The 20,614-nt window shown below is 38.0% G+C and overlaps 1 protein-coding gene across 1 annotated transcript in view; it reads right to left on the bottom strand.

The window, feature by feature from the left end:
- Positions 1-20,614, bottom strand: part of OTOGL (otogelin like) — a 97,857-nt gene that overhangs the window by 40,955 nt on the left and 36,288 nt on the right. Inside the window, 4 exon segments of the mRNA XM_064444181.1 lie at positions 2,268-2,384; positions 4,594-4,713; positions 6,399-6,545; positions 7,017-7,151. Coding sequence (XP_064300251.1) covers positions 2,268-2,384; positions 4,594-4,713; positions 6,399-6,545; positions 7,017-7,151 — 519 coding nt within the window.

The following is a 20,614-nucleotide window of genomic DNA, read 5'->3' as shown; positions in this document are numbered from 1 at the left end:
CCCACAAACCTTCAATAGATCAGAAACCCTCTTCCCCACTCTAAAATCCTATCACATTTCATGGGTTTACATGATACATTTTTTCTTGGGTTTTAATCATCTTTTTTGTAATGTTGAGCAATGTTCCAAAACAGTGTTCTTATTCAACAGGTGTAATGCTTAAAGCAATGCTTTTATTCAGTTTAGACTCGTTTTTAGACTCTGGTCTAGCGTAGTTATAGAGCACTCAAATGGCACATGTCAGATTACAGAAATACCATCACAGTAACAAAGCAGCACTTATCTGACACAGAGACAGCTTCTCAGCTGGCAGTTGCTAGAAGCTGGCAGGGATACAAAGACTGGTTTTCTGCCTTCAGTGGAGAGAGATGCCATTTTGCTTTCATTCTGTTTCTTGTTTTGAAAACAGGGATACCACTGGGGTGGGGGCACAAGCATTAGCTCCATTGAAAATGGCTGTAGTAGCTTCGCAGGACCCACCAAACAGCATGTTGGCTCCAAAGAGCTCAACCTGTCTCTCACATCTGCAAAACAGCATCTCTCCAAGGGTCAGCAACATCCTGCTGTTGTGACAAACTGGGAGCCTAGGATCAAACCTCCTGCTGAGTTCAGGAGTTATGAGGAAGACCTTCATTTCTGTGAGTGTCAAGGCTCCTCAGCTCCTGCTGAGTTCAGTGCTCAGCTGGGCAACAGCAATCTGTCAGTCACTGCCAGCCAGAGATGCAAGATCTTGTCTGCCTGAAAACAGGGTTTTCCAGCCTCAGCTGAACTCTGAGGTCAACTGTCCCACAGGCAGGAGCTTGCCTCCATGCACAGCAGGATCCTCCACCACCCGCACAGAAGGAGTGACTGTAAAAGCACTGCTCCAAGTGCATACTGAAACCCACATCTACACTTTCTCTTCCTTCCGTGTCCCCAGTGTCAGTCTCGGCTTGGGCTTTTCTTCTTGGCACCCAGTTCCCAACCTGTGCAGCCAGCTGCAGATATCCTTGATACGAGGTCACTTTACATTACATTTGTAAGAGCCATATTTTCACATGCTGATGAATAGGTTGTAAAAACACCTGAAAGATGTTTGCTTTACAGGCTATGCCATACAGGATGGATATGTGCATGTGAAAATACTTGACTACTAATTAAATGGCATGTTTTACTCCTGACAAGCATTTTTTAATGCTATATTTTTTGTATAATGTTTGTAAATTTTAATCACAACATGGATAAGATATAGAAAATTAATTTTGAAAACACCTTTCTGTATTAGTTATTATAGTACAGCCCCTTAAAAACTCTCAGAAGTTCCATTTTTATTTATTACTTTCCACTTTGAAAATACACTCATCACTATGTTCTCAGGCACATGCTCAAAAAATTCTTTACATAGTAACTAAAGTCAACATTAATAAATCTCTGGGGTTAAGCTACTGCAACCTCCTCCTCAGGCAAATTCCTAACCATGTTGATATCAAACTTCAGTCCTGAAAGTCAGGAGGTTCAGCTGGGACATCTAATGATCTCATTTAGTATTAATAGTCATAAAGAAAATAAGAGACAGAGATGAAATGTCATAGTGGTTCTTGCTTGCACAGGTATAAAGAAGCACCTTCAATAACTAAATTCCTTTGGGAAGCTAAAATCAGAAATAGGGAAAAATGTACAGTTCACGTCTTGCATTGATCAAGGGTGGACTAAAATGCGATAAAAGATTCTCACACAAGCTGTTGTTGTTTCCATCTTGGCTAGACTGAACTTAAGGACATTCTTGTAACTCAAGTTCCAGGCTCAGCCAGGTATTGGGGAAACCAAGGATGCCAAACCTGAGAGTTTTGATGAGCTGTCAGCTGATTAAAAATCCCTATAGCTCTGAAGCTGAAATCTCACTCTCTCATATTTCTTTCTATATTAAGCAGGACAGCTAACAAAAGAAAAACATTTGATCTAAGCTGTAGGCAGATTACACAAACGCTTATTTTAGAATCCTGCAATATATACAAAAGCCTTAAAAATTTAGTTACCTATATAAATAAAAAATATAAATAAAACCTAAAGAGAACAGAACCTTGATTATCCAGTCTACTAACTCATGGCTCCCAGTTATCACTATTATGTTTAGGCTCCAGTCTTGAAAGGAACAAGGAGCTCTGCACAAACATAGCCCACCCACACAGACATACTTGCACAGCTCTACTCTGTATCCTCCATGGCACTGAGGCTGAGGGGAATGGCAAGAAGAAATTAATTACATCTTGGACATTTAATAAACTTACCACATTGCGACAAGGTGCAAAAACATCACTGTATAAAATTGAGCATTCCTTTTTGGCATAAGGGAACTTGCTCTGATGTACCTCACATGGTCTTAGTGTTTCATTTGGGCTCTTGCACTTAAAAACAAGCAAAAACACCACAAACATTTCATACAAAGGTGTGTTTACCATGTACTCTGATACACTGTAGTATCATATAATTCAATACCTGCATACTCAGAAAACAAAAATAAAGTTAAAATGCTATCTTCTTCATCTTCCCCTTTCCCTGGTTTGTTGTTATAATTGAAAACATTTGCACAAAAGACAATCTTTGTGTCTGTTCTGAAGTACTAAAATGTTCCTGCTGTCTGCTCAGCGCATAAAGACAAAATGTTTTTTTTGTGACACATTATAATCATTACCAGAGCAACCAACTGTAACATCACAAACAAATACATGGTCCAAATCCATCCCTGGTGGTTTTGCCCTGACTTTAAATGGAGTCACACTACAGATGGCTTTAGCAGTGTAAGTTCAAATAAAGAAGCAGTGGTAGGAAGAGAGCAACCCATAAAAAAAACCAGAGTCAAAGATCATCATGATAACTCAAAAATGGCTGAGATACAACTCCCTCTCTTAAAGTCTCTCTTCAAGAAGAAAAACAAATGAACGGAAGAATGTAACAAAACGACACTCAGCTCAGAAAACATGAGTTCATCCAAACCCATACTCTCTTGGTGCAGCAGGGAAGCCCAGGAGGAGGTAATGATGGACCTGTAGGCAGTATCGGGGTGTCCCAGTACCTCAGCTGAAGTGCACTCACCCACCTACACTGCCCTCCTGTGTGGATCCTCAGACACCACTGTGGGGGATGTGCTGCCCCTCCCAGGAGGGAGAAACCCTGGAAGCATCCCGCACTTCACGGTGCCAGTGCAAGCACGTTTGCCAGTAGCAGAGTTGGGTTCTAGGCCTCCAGCTATCAAATACTCCTTTACAGTGTTTAGATTTTGCAGAAAAGCTGACCAGGATACATATCTATGAAGGCCAAAGGTCCTTCCTGAAAAAATCCCTAACACCTACTGTGGAGGCAGATGAAGTGTCAAGTCTGGCTGAGTGCAGGCTGCCTGTGAGACCATTACTGAACTCAGATCCCAAGTGCTCTGGCAGCCAGAGGTTGGAAGGTTACATGAGGTTTTACAATTATATGTACATCCACAAAAGGCAAGCACAAGTTTGGGCTGCATAAGCAAAGGTCATAACATCCTAGAAGTTAATGTGCTATGGAAACACTACACACTTTTTTAAAGTAGCCACTGAACTGGTAAACTGGAAAGGAAAATCCATACACTTCATACAAAGCATTTACACATTTCTTTATGTACCACTGTCTAGATGAGCAGTATAACCACCAACACTACACATTTGCCTTGCTTGCTTGCACTATTTAAACATTTTATGTAGAGGGAAATGGATCCAAAGGGAGATATTGAGGGAGAGGAGCCTCAAAATCTTTACTCCAAAGCAGAATAGGTATCATATTCTTTCATGAGGTGAGAGATTTTGGTTCAATTTCCTGCTTTGAGTCAAGGAGACAACAAATTAAAAACTGCTTCTCACAGACATCTTGAGGGAGTGCTTTACAAATAATGATTTTTCAGGAGGTTCACAAGGCTATAAAACCTTACATCTTCTCAGCACAAATTAATAAAATACCTATTCTCCTGTGTTATAAAACAGAATTGTGGTCATCCACTCTCTACTGTCTCTTCCTTTCTCCTCACAAACCAGGTTTCCCTACTGGGTTGTGCCTGTTGCTGTTCTGAGCCTTTTCTGTCTCGCCCCTTCACCACCACTGCTTTGTCAGTTTGTTCTCTGTTTACAAACTGCAACTAAAAAAAATCATCAATTTTTTTCAGTGTTCAGAAAGAAACTTTTTTCCAGACCTTGTCTTCCAGCATTCAGATTCTATTTACTTTCAATATCCTGATGTCTCCAACACCAGAGAAATTACAATTGTTTTTAAAATTGAGCTGAATCCAAAATATCAGAAGCTATATATCTAACTTTGTAAAAAACTGAAATCCAGGCAGATATAATAATTATAATATATTGGGAAAAATACATTCTTCCCTAAAGAGATGAGTTTCATTTAAATTCAGTGTTTGCTTTGACATAAGATATTATTAATGTATTTCGCATCTGCAGACATAAAAATTAGAATGTCCTCTTATACACTGACCATGAGTTTAGAAAATCCTTGTACATCAAGTGCTTACAACATGTTCATTTATAAATTAAAATTATCATCCCTTTTTTCTAATTTATTACTGGACATAGGACTTACCTGTCCTAACACCCAGCTATCTCCAAACACCTGTGCATTTCTCACCTCCATGTTATTTGATGTAGTCAGATCATTTGAAGTATATTTGTCAAAATTTCCACACAAACCTGCCAGTTTACCCTAAAAGACAAGACAGATTATTTTTTTTACTTATAGTGACAGTCAGTAATTGATATAGGTGACATACATGGAGTAAAAGATTCTTAAACTAAAAAAGTGAATGCAATTCTGACTTATACTTTGGAAATACCTGACACTGCTATGCTTACAGTTCCATATTGCAAATAACTTTTAATAGACATTTATGTTTTCCTTTTTTCTTTCTGTTTTCCAGAACTTGTTCTTACTGTCTGCCTGTGAAAAGTGACTGAAGTCTAGTCATATTTTTTTCGGAAAGCTTAGTGGTGCATCCAGTCCAAAAGTCAAAAGTTCAGGTGAATTACCTCATGATTGTGAAGTCTGACTAGTTGTCGTTAAAACTCGCTGTCTCTAATTTTAGCTCACAATAGCAAGAACATTCGTAATAGTAGTTACAAAAGAGACAGCTGCAACTTTCTTGTGTTGGGTCATGTGCTGCTGATGGAAAAAGTATATATACATGCATACAAATATACATACATAGAGAAAAGGATATTTCTGCACAACAGTAAAATGCAGAGTTGGATTTCTAGGGTACTGTGGCTCACTGTAATGAATTATTTTTCCCTAAGGTTTGCTGCAGACATTATCTTACTGAACTGGAGCCTCTGGAAGAAACAGTCACTGGAAACAGAAAAAGCTTGAAGTATTTGTGTCCCTGCATGCATCCTGTACAACTCAGCTCCCTGTTAGCTTACTCAAAAACTGAATATTTTTTTTTCAACTGTGTATTGATGACTGATAAATCAGCTTGTATGTGAAGTAAGCATTTTAATGCTATTGGGAAAAAAAGCCTACAATAATGTTGCTTTAAAACCAGATTAGATGGTCATTGTAACTTTGATTTACACTTCAAAAAACCTGATATTGTATTCTAGCATAGAGTGCTTTCTTTTCTTTTACTGGAAAGAGCCCCCTCTCAATACGTGTGTTCATGGTTGAGATGAAGCAGGAATGTAATTCCTGAATGTGCAGATAAGGTTATTCTGCCAGGACCCAAAGGCTGAGTTGCAGAGACACCAAGGCAGATGATGATGTAGGAACAGAACTGAGAAGAGCAACTGGCAAGAGAAGGAGCCTCATGTTCTTCCCTGCATCATGGCTGAACCCTGTCACAGTATACTTATTAGGTTTAAATGTCAGCTTTTGTCTAGCTCCTTTCCTGTATCTTGCCTTCTTAGTTTAAAGCCAAGATGTGACTCCATCTGTTTATCTCAGCAGCCCCTACTACATCTCAGGATGCAGTTTCATCATCAGCACAATCCAACCTGCCATCTTCCATGTTGCTAGATATGGAAACTTCTTCTCCATTGGCTTCAGCAATTATGAAATCATGCAGTGACCTGGCTGACTCAAAACTAACATTCTCTTCCCGCCCCCAAGTAACTTTGAGAGCTGAATCACTGTATATCTGCAAGGTTGCAGTGTGTGGAGCAACAGAGTAAACAGGCATGTGGGAACCACCCCTTCTCTTCAGGAATCCAGCCATTAAATCACATTCTCCATCCCTTTTTACCTGGGAAATGCTAGTAGCTGAACACCATGATAAACAGCTATATCACTGGGAAAGTTAGTCATGAAGAAAAGACAATCACAGTTATTCAATAAGAGATCACATTAGCAACACAGAGAGTCACACAAAATCTCAGGCTTTTATTTTGGCTCACCTTCCAGCGAGGTCCAACTTTAACATGCATCATTGTCTTCTTATCCCACAGAATTGTAATGTCCTGTTCTGGAAAGTGTATCACAGTATAATATCCAGCCTTCCAAAGCTGATAGTTAGATTTTTTTTCCTGTCCCCTTAAGGTCCTCTGACAGAAATGAATATTTATTAAGACCTAATAAAGTAATTCTACAAGGTATGCAGCCAATTAATAACAAAATCTATACTGAAGAATATTTTATCTTTAGCATATAGTTGGATCAATAATATTACTAGAAATGTTGTTTAATGCTTTGATATTTTGTCTTTTCAATCATGCAAGTTTGCTTTGATTTTGTACTTTGGCTTCCCTTTCAAAACCAAGTGGAAAGAAACAAATGCCAATATTCTTCGACAGCTTGAGGCTTTTGAGCAGTCGTCTTTGTAGGACAAATAGTACTTGAAAAAAACAATGAAAAAATAAGATTCTTCCTGGCGCCTGCTGCTTTATCCAGGCCTAGGCCCTTGTACTATGTTAACTCAGACTGAGAGAAGTTTTCCAAAAACATGCTTCATTAGAACTGTAACTTTACAATGCTTATCTTAAAGGGCAACCTGAAAAGGAGAGAAAATAACTAACCTGCTTCTCCGAAGGTTCACTAAAATAAATCTCAGTGTCTCCAACAGTGATGAAAACATTCTTCGAGCAAACAATATCATTGTCAAAGCACTTTTTGTTCTGAGCAATTATAGATATATTTGAGTTATCTGTGCTCTGCAATATGAAGAATAAATCATTTTACTTAGAGACTCAATTACATTTCACTCCTGCAGATTTATTCCAGGCTTATCATCACAGAGAGATTGATAACTTAGTATTTAGACATCTTTGAAATTAAATTTAAGAAAGCTACCAAACAAAGAAATGCATTTTTAAATTCAAAGCTGAACCCACAACCAACTTAAACTTTGGAGTTAAACACAAAGAGCCATCACATTCAGCTGTGAGTCCTCTTTCTGAGGACTTCCCAAACTCAGAGGATCAGCCTAACCCTAAAATAAGAGTCTGCTTATAGACTTTTAAAATGTGCTCATACATGGAATCCAATATTTATTGCACAGTACAGTTGTCATAATCGAGACATGCTATAAAAAGAGCTTTATTTTTAAACCAAGGTACATGAGATCAAGCTGTTTTCATATTTTTAAAACCAAGAGACCTACCATCTGTCAGTAGCAGATAGAACAATTTTTGTACCACCACCCATCAAAATTCAAAAAACCATGAGTCATACTCAATGTTACTGGAGGGGGCAAAGGTTTCTGCTGATATTTTTGTTTGTGTTTTTTTCTTCAGCATTTAGAAGATTTGTCTACTCTGTTGTCTTTTGATTTGCTGGTGGTTTAGTACCCAAAATTCAAATTTACTGCCTTCCCAGTCTCATATCTTTTGGCTCTCCAGCCTGTAAATTAGTTTTGCAATCTAGGCACATAAAATTACTTTTGCACCTTGTCTCGATGTGTCTGTTTATTCACCTACAGCTTTTGTGGTTCTTCTGTACACTGGGGGAAACACACATGCACCTTGTAATTCCCTGTGCTAGAATTGGTAGTGGAACAAAGGAGACGAGCCCTATTTTCAAAGTTGATAATACTACCACAAACAAAAATAAAGTTGAGATACTCTTATTATATCTTATTTTAATTTGGCTTTCAATTCATTTCTGTCCCAATCTTTGCAAATCAACAAGAAGCCATAACTGTAGAAAAGACTTGAAAGAGTTAACTTCATAACATTAATATAACCCAATAGCAGTGCTTCTGAATCCAGTTTAATTTTTTATCAAATTCAGTCCTACAGTCATTACAAACCTGAGACAGATACAAAACAAAAATCTTGGAGGTGGCAAGCTATATATCTCACCCACTGAGTCATCCAGTCTTACATGAGAGACTTGTGTAGTGCTGGAAACAAAAAGATGTTTAAACTTTTCTTACTCCCACCCTCCTTTAAACACTCTCTGAGACTATGACTAGCTGAAACTAGTCATAGCAGGTGCTAACGGGCACAGTGGGCAAGATGGGAATGGTGGCTTTCAGCAGTTTCCCAGTCCTGGGAACTCCTCTTGGCTCCCAGCAATGGTCCTGGAGAGCTCCACTTGGCCACAATGGGAGGGATCCCTTGACTTGTTTTGTGCCCACAGCATGTATCCCCAGAGCTTTGCTCCCTCCCTTAGTCAGTGTACTCCTGAAAGATGCTGGGTACATATCCACTACCCCTCCACTCCTCCATACCACTAACTACTCCTTGCCTGTCTCACATTTGTAACCTTATTTGTTCTGTGCTCATCAGAAGTCAAGAACAAAAAAACATATCAGCAATTTTTCCTCACCAGTGGGAAACATTGCATACTGTAAATATGGGTGCTACAGGAGGCAGCTGTTTTTTCTTTCTTAATGAAAGTCATAGTGACCAAGCTGTTTAAAGAACACTTTCAATCTGAAAAATAAAATTAAAAAGAAAGCCCTTAATCCTAGATGATGGGAAGTGTAGAGGTGTTTTTGTTGCCACACAGAGGAGGTGCTACAGCTTTGCTGCCCTTAGTCTAGCATGGCCCACAAGCCAGAGGATGCTGCTACTTGGCATAGAAAACACTCCACAGCAAGTGTGAGCAAATGCGATGAACATAAGGTATGGAAGACTGCCTGCAAGCTTTGTGTTATCCTAATGCCAAGGCTTAAGAAACAGGTGGTATGTGTTAGCAGTTAGCTTGAAAGACAACAGTTAAGGTGGGTGAAGTTAGCCACTGGCTGCTAGTGGTAACGGGGTATAGGAAATCAGCTCTTCATGATTTAGCAGGGGAACTGAGTTTGAAAGTACTGAAAGGTTCAGGGTAAAGCAAAGTCCATCTGTTCCTTTCTGTTGTAAAGTTGTTTTAGGTTACACTCAGAATAGAATTGGTCACTACCTTTTTGGGAAATACACTGTGTTTTAATTAAGCCAGGATTGCTGCTGGAGTCAGTCCAGTAATTATTCCCCTCCAAGTCAGATAGCAGCTCAGAGCATTTTTGGATTTATTGGAGGTGATGTGGTAAATTAAAAGGAGACAAACTCATTTGTTTGGTAGATGGGATGCAAGCTGATACATTCTCTGCTGGCCAAATGAAAAGAGAACAAAGAAGCTACCTCCCCACCATGAGTCAGTTCAGAAAAGGACTTTGCTTGCAGTTTATGGGTCTATTTGATGCCTAGGACACTGTGGGCTGTTTTCATTGCAGAGTTCATTCCTCTTCAGTTAGCTTAGCCTCAGCAAAAGGGGGCACACTGAGTTAATAGGGAAGCAATGTCTTCACTGTAAGAAAAGAGATGGAGGGCTTTATTTTAAATAAGGGTAGTTAATTCAGGCTAATTATCTCACAGTAAAAATACACCTTTTTTTGGCAATGAAGACAAGTTCTTGGAGCAGCACGGGGTAGCTGTATTAGCTATGATAATTGAAGCTGCTGACTATGCCTTCTGACAGTCCAGGCCAATCCCTTCAGCTGAACAGCATCAACATACTCAAGTCAGAAGTTTTTGTGTATGGTTGGGATTTGAGCCAAGGGCAAAAGTTGAGTTATATTTCAAGTTAACTCTGCAGCAGAGAGAAGCCTGGAGACAGGGAGTGTTTTGCTGACCAAAGCCAGAACAGGGAGTCCTGAAGACATGCGAAGTACTTCCTAACTCATAGGACTTCGTGTTGGTGTTAAATTACTAGGAACGATGCATGATGGGAATGCAGAGACAGTGTTGGTGGTTCAGTAGAGCTATGAGTAAAATAGACATTGAAGAAAAGGGGCTTTGCATTAAATCCTGAGTCTTCTGTGCTTTCTCTCTCTCTAATTAAATCTTAGACCTAAACCCAAATATAAAAACACCATTACAGATTACATATCTCTTGTGACTCAAAGCTTTCACGATAAGATTTGCTTTACATAAATACCATTGCCATTCTCTCCATACACCTCAATAAAAATTAGGTGTTTTCCCACCTGTACAGTACCAGCCAAATTCAAAGTTGAATGACAATTTCTATCCTCATCTTCAACTTAGTCTGTAACTGCTATATATGCAGTCTCTGCTTTCAGCAGGGGAAAAAAAAGTGAAATTGAAACTTAGTAGTTAACTATTACCAACACAAAGAAAGAACAGGGACTATTTAGATAAAGTAAGGATCATCTTTTAATGTTTGTATAAGACAGTGAGGTCTTGGGCAAATCTCAACAGCTCTTAGGGACCGGGATATTGTAAATGATAATGATCGAGTTGCATCTTTATAATCTGCGCTGGATCCACACACGTATGAGAACAAGCTTTTGTCACTACTGCTGGAAGAAATGTCTGAGTAGTCACTAGGAGCAGGTCTAATGAATAACAAGGTGGGGGGTTTTGTTGGTTTTCCTTTTTTTTCTGCGCAGTCTCTTTCCAAGGCAGAGTCCCTCTTTACCTTTTTAGGTAAAATGCACCCAACAGGGGATGTACTACAGTTCATCATGTGAAACCTACTTAGGCTGACAGAAACTAGAAATAAAATGGTTTTCCCACTGCAAGAGTATCTTCCCACGTAAATTACCATATCCAGCCTGTTCCAACTTAATATCAGTTTCTTTGTGATAACATGGAGTTGCCAAGCAACAGGGAAGACAGAGTCACAGCTCCGGGCAGTCAGTCAAAAGCTCATTGTCAGTCCTGCTTCTCAGGACATTCTTTTTCTAGACTTCACTGCACTTTTTTTTCCATATTTCTTTCTAGCCGAAAAAGCAAAGCACTGCTTTTTTTTTTTTTTTTAAGTAGAGCTTGGGAATGCTAGGGTTTATTTTTGTTAGAAACTTTCTATTTCAATATCCTGTTAGAAATTTTCTATCACTATTAACCAATAACAACACTGTGCAGAATGCTTACCTAGCCAAAATGCAGCCTGGGAGAAGACAATTTAGAAGTGGCTGAATTTATCTTCTTTGAAAGTTTCATTAAAATCTCTCTAACTGTTCAGTAAAAAGACTTATTCTTTTCTGTTCTTAATAGTCTGATTTCCCCTTTTTGTTTTTTTTTTTTGTTTCGTTCCCTACAGTAAGCTAACTTGTGAACTAGGGCGGCCCTAAAAGCATCTAGGAACATACTGGGAACTGGATAGAGATAGATTAGCCCTATTTTCCTTTTCTTTTAATGACTCTATAGAGGTTTTCTTATATAGCCACACACACAAGCAAATGCAAAAAGCTCTAAACATACTGAAAAAAAATATACAGTCGTTTAAAAAGTTGAATTCACTTTCTCCTTCCTACATATTTTCAGAGATACCATTAGCTCTGTTCAGACCTAACATTTCAGTAAATTTTACAGAAACTGAGAATCAGTTTGGTTATTGTTTATTGGACTCTGAGTTTCTTCTGAAGGAACATAACATTTGAAAATATTACTTCTAGAGACCTTGATCCTAAAAGTAAAGCATCTTAGCTCAAATTTAGTGAGCATTTAGGCATAAATATTTAAGTGTTTCTGGACAGCAAACAAATTTCTTGACACCAGACATGATCTTACTCTGTTAGTTTCTTGCACCATTTTACGTGGGGGGTTGATCTCCAGGTAATCAGTGAAAACATATTAATTACGCAAAACTTATTCACAATTTAGACCAAGAAGCATCTCCTATTGAAAGGCTTCTTTCATTTTGCTGGTGTGTTAATTTCTTCTGTACCATTTCAAAATTATGTACATACCCTCTGCTTAACTTTATTTAATCTCTGCTTTTGCATCCTGCACAAATTTGTAGCATCCAATGCTTTTCCTCATAGCTATTCAAACACTGGAGCAATATTGCCTGGAGTCAGCAGGTGGCACTGGTACATACTGTCTCTGTCTAGGAAGAAATCCACGTGAAAGTTGGGAATCAACACTACAGGAAAGACAGTAGGTGATCCTCTTACAGGAGAAAGAAAAGGAATAGTAATATTACTTATTTTTCCACTGATGTTATGCATTTCTATACAAGTATTTAAAACCCCCCACATTTAGGAACTAAGAACCTAAGAGGTAAATTGGTTATGCATACACACATGCGCATAAATTCTTTTCCTCAGCGTCTTCTACAGTGCTGCAGATGATGTGATTATTTTCACCTAAAATATGACAAAGAAATTTGCAATACACCTGTAACATATGACACATTTCCAGCATTGTAGCACAGTTGAGTAGAAATGGAGGAGAGCAACACCATTGAGTAGATTCACTAATGCAAATTCAAAGGGAATGAGATTCTTCCAGCTACTGACTCACCCTCAAACAACTTCCAGATGTCCTCTAATGCATCCACGATAACACTTTCCTATTTCTTTAAAAGTAACTTCCCAAAAGGATAGTCCTCAGGCAGAATAAACTCTTAACAACTTTTGAGAAAGGTGCATTACAAGTATCTGTGTGTCTGTATACAAGCAATAGCAAAATTGGATATTAGGAAAAATTTCTTTACTGAAAGAGTGGCCAGGCACTGGAACAGGCTGCCCAGAGAGGTGGTGGAGTCACCATCCCTGGAGGTATTTAAAAGACGTGTAGATGTGGCACTTCAGGGCATGGTTTAGGAGACATGGTGGTGTTGCGTTGATGGTTGGACTTGATGATCCTAGAGGTCTTTTCCAACCTTAATGATTCTATGATCCTATGAAAAATAAATCATTATATTGTATTTTCTTTATTATATATAGGTTTTTTGTAGTAGATTTTATGGCAATATAGAGTTGCTGGGTGTTCTGAGGTTTTGTCAACAGTATTTTAAAAATCTGAATAATTTTTTAAAATCTGCTAATAATGAAAAGTACATGACAGGGAATATTTTGCTTGATATACCTCAAAACCTTGTTCTAAGTCTACATTTCTTAATTTTGAAAAAGTTGATTAATCAGATAGAGATCACTGGAAAGGTTTTGGTATTCTTTTTTATATTTTAAGAGAACTATATTAAAAAGTTTGAGAAAATATCATTTAAAGCAGATTTTCTCCTGTTTCATTTACTTAGCTTTGCCTGTTTGTGTATCAGATTTGGCTTTTGCACAGGTCACATTACTGCAATCCCTTTCTAATTAAAAATGAGATATTCTGAAGATTAAGGATTTGGGACATTCATATGTTTGTTTCCAAGTGACACATTCTACAACACGAGCTATTCTGAATCATGAATCAGCAGCACAGTTGATGGTCTTAGTTTTAAGGATCTAAACAGGTGTTTATATGGCACCTATTAGTATTATTTTATTAGTAAGTGCATGATAAATTTCAATTTTTTTCATTTTCAGTTGTAATGATAAAGCACAACATAACAGGAAAAAATAGACAAGACATAGTGGTGATAAATTTGCCTTTTCTGAGCTCCAGCAAATGATGGCAGGATCTAGAAAGCTGGAACTTGCACAAAGCTTTTATTTTTCTGAATATCATGAACATTAAATGTGTTCATTTACACTGCTGAAGTTTAGTTTCTATGCATTCAGAAACAAAAACACTGATATCCTGACCTAATCCATGGTTCTCGTGGCTCACCAACAACACCCAGAGTCAGACACCATAAGCTGCTGAGCAGTATCTACAGGTGACTAGCCTGAACATCCTCCCACTTCAAACACAGCAAAAGGCTTTCATTTTACTGCTGCCAATGTACAGCTTCCTGAAACAGCAGCACATGATGCTGTTTTTTGCTCATCTTTTACTTCTGTATCAGTAGAAGATGGACAGCAACAGTCCACAAAGCTGTACCCACCAGAGGCAGATCCAACTCAGGCAGTCCTTCTTACAGTGAACTGTCTTTCAGGCAGCCATCAGATTATAACATTTTAGAGTCACTATAGCCAAAGCACTGTCGGATGCTAAACATTAACCCAAAAGCAGAAATTCAAGGTAAAAAGGTCACTTTCTTCAAGCTGTGTGGTCACTAAATGACAAGATCCTCAGAAAGAGGATCCAACTTCTGAGTCACACCATGCAAACACCACCTCCAAATTGCCATTCTCATGGCAAGAAACTTTTCCCCAAGCCTTTACTGGAAGCCCTCCATGCTAATCTGCACAAATTGAAAGAAATCTTTCCTTTCTTGAAGAATAAAAGTGATTCATTCACTGCATAATTTAAAGGTCTGGAGAATCAGGTGGTGGAGACAGAAAGGGATATAGAGGTAACTGAGTCTGAAATCATTGATCTGGAGAAAATGGAACCAGAGCATAAATCCATTGCCAACTGTAATCAAATCTTTTGCTCACAGAAGGGGTAGAACAAATGCAAAACGAGGTACAAGCTAACGTTATCTGAGCACTGTGCTTCCCAGCTGAAGACAAGCATGGAAGGAGATGCCTCCCACAGGGAGCTCCCTAGTGACCCTTACAGGACTTCCAGAGACCCAGAAGAAAGGGGTCATCGAGAAAGGTTTCCTCTGAAATCATGAGACTGATGAAAAGCAATTTGTTGCTATTCTTTCTGACTAGAGCAAGGCAAATTATTCACAGTAAATTATATTTTCACTGAAATGTGGTCTCTCTTTTTAGACATAAATTTGCATGCAAATTGTCAAGAAACATCATTATTTCTACACAGTTACTGTTACTATAAATTATTTGACAAGTTGTTTAGGCGGACGTATTTTGGCACATCACTTACTCATCAAACTATTTACTGGAATCTGGCTTTAAGGATCAGATACGTTAATTAAAAAATTACAGGCATTTTGATTGGAACCCCATATTACAGTTTTATCCCCTAAATAGATGAAAATTACTGTTAGAGTCAGGTTGCCAATTTAAAGCATTTGTAATTTCAAGTTCTACATTTTTTACTTTCCCTCTAAAATCTTCAGAGTCTATTAAAAGAAAATATTTGTCTTAACTACAAGCAGTTGGCTTCACAATGTTGGTTAACCATGAACCTGCAGCTTTAGTCCTCCATAGGGTGGCTGAAGTCAAGCAGAATGTATTAATTTTACAATCAGGCTACGAGAGAGACCATGCAAAATACTATTTCACCCTATAGGTTTGCCAACTTCATGGATCTACAGACTGGCTACCTGGCACAAATAACGTTGAAAAAAGCTGCACAAAAAATTACGGATATTCAATAAGCGGAAATCGGATAAAGGCTACTTCTGCCTCCTTACATGTGACAAATGAATAATTGAAGAATTGTTGTGTTGTGTGTGATTGCTCCAGCTTATGGCCAGTCATCATTTAACAAATTTACGAATCAAGACAGATGTATCAGCAGGTAACAGATAAAGATTTTGAGTGCATCAACCAACTTCTGTATTAAGCACTCTAATAAAAGCATCATAAACTAAGAGCTTTGAACCTGCCTCAAGTTACAAAATAAGGGATATGCAAGGAAAGAGCTCCCTTGCTGTATTCCCCAGGGCAGACCTGTTAATCTAACACTGGGAACTGCTCATCAAGAGAATAGTCATTTGGGAAACTGCAGCACCGGTTCACCAGATCATGTGTGTTTTGTTAAATGAACCTCTGCCTTAACAAATGGTCTCTCATGTGCTATCTCCTGGCCCAAGAGAGTTACATCTGCACTTCTAATTGGCACAACAGTTCAATTATTTGATCAAATCCCTGGTTGTTGCTTTCATAATCCTCCAACATACTAAATCTGGTAATACCTTTGGCTTTAATAGAGCCTTCATGGTTGCATCAAAAAGATTAAAAAGGTGATTTAAAAATGGCCAAACCCCCAATGTCAGATGACAAAAAGTGAAAATATTTTTATTGCATCCTTTAAAGTTAGGACTAGTCCATAAAATGTGAATACCTGAGGATGAGGGCTTAGTTCTGCTGACGTCCATCTTTCAGAATACAGAAATAAAACAGTCCTTCCTTTTCTTGGCTTTAGGACCTTATTGACAACCTACTAAAGTTAATGGAAAGGCTTCAGTGGGTTGTTTTGGCTTTTTTTTATTAAAGGGAGACAAGCATTACAACACAGCTCCCTTTCATTCAAGGATATTCTGACAGGTAGTATATCCCTCTAAACTCTTGCTTGGAGACTCCCCCAAATCAGAGAAAATACAATTCTGCCTCTCAGAAGAGAACAAGTCTGAGGGGCTCCAAGGACACTGACCCTACAAGCCTTAATAAACACACTGAACTGCAGGAATGAAAACCACCACAAAGCTAGAAAATGGCCAATGTGTGTGTGATAGAAAGACAGCAATTTTCCTATAAAAGCAGAAGTCTATGAAACAGGCAAGTGGAAGAAATAGACTGCAAGTACAAATAACATGCAGTAAAAGCTTGCTAGAAAAATAACGCCTTTTGTTAGGGAAAGAATGCAGCAGCATAGAAGACAGAAGATAAGCAAGAAAATGGAAGAAAGCAAGATATTTAAATCTTTCTAAGAAAAATTTGTTGGCTTAAATTCATCAATATTCAGATAAGCTAAAATGAAGTGTTTACATGACCTATACTGATAAAACTTAAATGAGCAGGTCTGCTAAGATTTTTCCTTTTGCCCTTTGAAATTACTGAGGTTTTAAAATGTTAGAAGAAAATATCGGTGTTTTCTCTGGATTGTCATTTATCCATACAGGGCCTTTACTTCTCAGTGTGCAATGTAACTCCTAATTCCTTGAAAAAGGTTATCATTTCATGAAACATTACTGCCCTGATTTTCTTGATTGCTGAATTAAATCTTTTTGGTCATTTTCTGACTGATGAATTTATCTGTTAAACTAGTTATAAAGGGCCTTTTCATACACCTACTCTCACCTTAAACAAAAAGGCCTGACACATGATACTGATGTTGAAAACAAAGTTTGAAGTTTCATAATTGGCTGAAAGTTGATACTTTAATTTTCTCCCATAAAAGCACAAGAGCTCCTTATTAAAAGCATAGTAAAAGGTAAGGATGACTTCTTTGGTACAGTGCAATACAGTGACAAATTAAAGAGCTGTTCAAACAGATCACATTTAGGGAGGCTAACAGCCAAATTAAACAGTGAGGGCTGGTAACGTGGATGGGAACAGTGCATTATCATGCCACTGGGGACATGGGATTCAGATTATAATTCTTGGACTCAGTTCTATGTCTAGGAAGAACTAGTTTCCAACAGGTTTATTGTAGTTATCATCTCCCTTATTGTATCACTACAACACCTTTGTTTAGAGTATATAAGATCACAGAGGCAAAGTGGTCCACTTCTCACAGGAAAAATATTAGTAAAAGGCAAAGGACAAAGTTATTACAGTGTTGTATACACAATATTACAACCACTTCAGCTGTTTCAATTTCAGGTGTTTGGTGAGCCTTTTACATTTTATCCATAAAAATCAGCCTTGTAACAGCACTGCGAACTGCCATTAAGTGAATGGATTGTGTGCTAGCAACTATCAAATCTATGATGTTCTGTAATACCTTACAGGTGGGGAACATGAAGCACATGGCACGTACCTCCCATGGCAGGGTGGGTTGGACTAGATGATCTGTAAAGGTCCCTTCCAACCCAAACCATTCTATGATTCTGTGATTTAAGTTAAAAAAAATATATGTTGGTTTGTAGAACAGGTAGCACGGCTTAGGTGGTAAGACTGCCAAGATGTTAGGCAAGGCTTTAAAACTTTTGCAGCTACATATACTTTCCCACCTTTCATCTGGCTTGTTTATTTGGATAATAGGCTATGAGAGACAAGCAAGAGGCTCTCTTGCCTCTTGCCTACCTTCTGAACAAAGAGTAGCTCAAGGAAGACTAATTATATTACTCTGACACTACTATTAAAAAATGTCACTGCACATGGCCACAATGTAGGGGAGGATGATTATGAAGAGACAGCTGTGGAAACCTCTGCTCTAGGAACAAAAAAGCATATTTTAAAAAAGAGCAGTCTCATCATGCTATCATGTCTGCTCATATAACGTAGTTTAATCACATCAGTATGTGGTACAACTGTGGTGTAACTATGTACATGCAACGCATACGTGAAATTGGAGAATGGATGACACTTTGGATTATCGCTCAGGCTGCCACTAGAAAGGTGCCAATTATATCTGTTTCGTATCTTTTTCTCACATAAAATTCCATTCCTGCATTTAGTAGCTAATTTAGTGCCTATCTTCACGGTAGCAAAGTTACAGTCATTTTTTCTGTTCACTGATATGCACATTTCATTGTTGAATTTCATCCTCCATTTTATCATGCAGTGTTTCGTGCCATAAAATCTTCTGAAACTTTTGGTGGTCTGTCTTTGTTTCAGCTGTTCAGACTGATTCTTTACCATCAGCATGCTCCACCTCAATCATCACACCACCTTTTCAAAATTGTTTCTTAAGATGCTGAATGCAGGTCTGAGCATGGAACCCTGTGGGATGTCACTGGGATTTCTCCATTCTGAAAAAACCAGGCCATTTATTCCTATCTTTTTACTTCTAACTTTTGTGTCTCAAAGAATCTTCACTCTCGTCCTATGAGAGACTAGTCTCTAAAAAATATTTGTTGAAATCCATCTCCAAAAGGTCTTTATGCTAAAATACACACATATTGACCTGATCATCATCATCCATATGTTTATAGTCTTCATGGAATAACTCAGAAGGTTCATCATGCATGAATCTATTTTACGAAAAAAAAAGAGTTCAACTCTTCCACAACTGTCATTTCTCCTTATTATAATTTCTATTAATTTCCTTCATATGTACATCAGACATATTGGTCAGTTCCTGCCAAATTCAGCCATGGAGTCCTTTTAAAATATTTGGTTAGACTGCCATCTTCCATTCCTCTGATTCCAGGGTTGCACATCACATAGATCATCTGTTCTGTGTTTTAGCTCCCTCAAAGTTCTTGGGCATCTGCCATATGATCCCATCCTTTGTTTCTTCCCCCCCCAACTTCTCCAAACATTTCACAGTCAAAAATGAGCCCACAGATACATCATCTGTTCCACGCATAATTATGCAGTGCCTAATTTGTAATAAACAATCCTTCAATATAGATCATGAAAGTTTTCCATATACTAAAGAGGAAAGAAAAATAATGAACAAATTAGGCCATTCTTTCTCGCATCAGCTAAGTTTGGGGGAAAAAACAGTTTGAAAAGCTGAAAAAAGTCTGGAAAGCCTGAAAAGTAGATCTACATAGGCAGCATTTTTGTCATTTGTGTCATCACGTTCACCTGAAGAAAGGCCTGCTGGCAGCGTGCCACATGCCTGAATTATTTTCTTGGACTCCAAATGTTCCCATTGGTGTGTTTCCAGATAGGTACTTTTTTATGCAGTAGAGTGGCAGGTGACATTTGATTGTAAAAGCAAGACATTCAAGTATCATACTAAGATTTGAAAAAGCAGCATAGATTTGTCTTACACATCTCTCTGGCTAGATGACATAAGAATTAAGAAATGATAATCCACCTTTCCACCTCATCATACAGGCAAGATGATTCTACAGGTAAAGTAAGCCCTATTTTTTACATCTTAAAGGAGGAAGGTTTGTGCAAAGGTTCATATACCTCTAAAAGAGCTCTTTTATGAGACAATGTGATACATGCCAGGAGTTTGCTATGAGGTATTCTTATTATCTTCACCAAACCTCTCTCTTTTTTTAAACAAAGAAAAAAATCTGGAACCAATCTATTTTATTTCACAGCTGTGAGTACTCTACTAAAGCGTACATGAAATAAACTATTTGCAGTAGTCCTTGTTGAGAAACCATGTTTTTTCTTAAGGTTAGACAGTCAGGGTTGACAGAAAATGAACATTCTTCTAAACACATTACTGAAACTCAGACGACAGACTCTTAGATGTAATAATAGCAACAATGATAATAAACAATAGTGTTGTTAGAATATATTTCTAAATGTCAGTAATGGTATTTTTAAACAAAAAAGGCTAACAATGTACTGCAAATGTGTGCTATGAGGAACATTAGCATGTAGCTGCCAGGCAATCTCAATGAAGGATTTCATTGTTGAATTATGAAATCATTGTGTTTGATATTATTATACACATACACCCCAGATCTGATGTAGATCACATTCAAGAAGGATTCCAAGCAGCCTCAGAGGTCATAATTAACCCTCAGCCAAGCAGAGTTAATAGATAATTATTAAATAAATCTATAGATTATACCTAGTTCTAAAACAGTTTCTTTAGTGTTATTCTTCACTCATTGTGATGAAAGTGTGGTTAAGGTAGAACAGAAACCACTGTTTTCTATTTTTCTCTAGATGACA

Source organism: Phalacrocorax carbo, chromosome 1, assembly GCF_963921805.1.
Source record: "Phalacrocorax carbo chromosome 1, bPhaCar2.1, whole genome shotgun sequence".
NCBI classification, from domain to species: Eukaryota; Metazoa; Chordata; class Aves; order Suliformes; family Phalacrocoracidae; genus Phalacrocorax; species Phalacrocorax carbo.
This window is presented reverse-complemented; position numbering and strand designations above follow the sequence as displayed.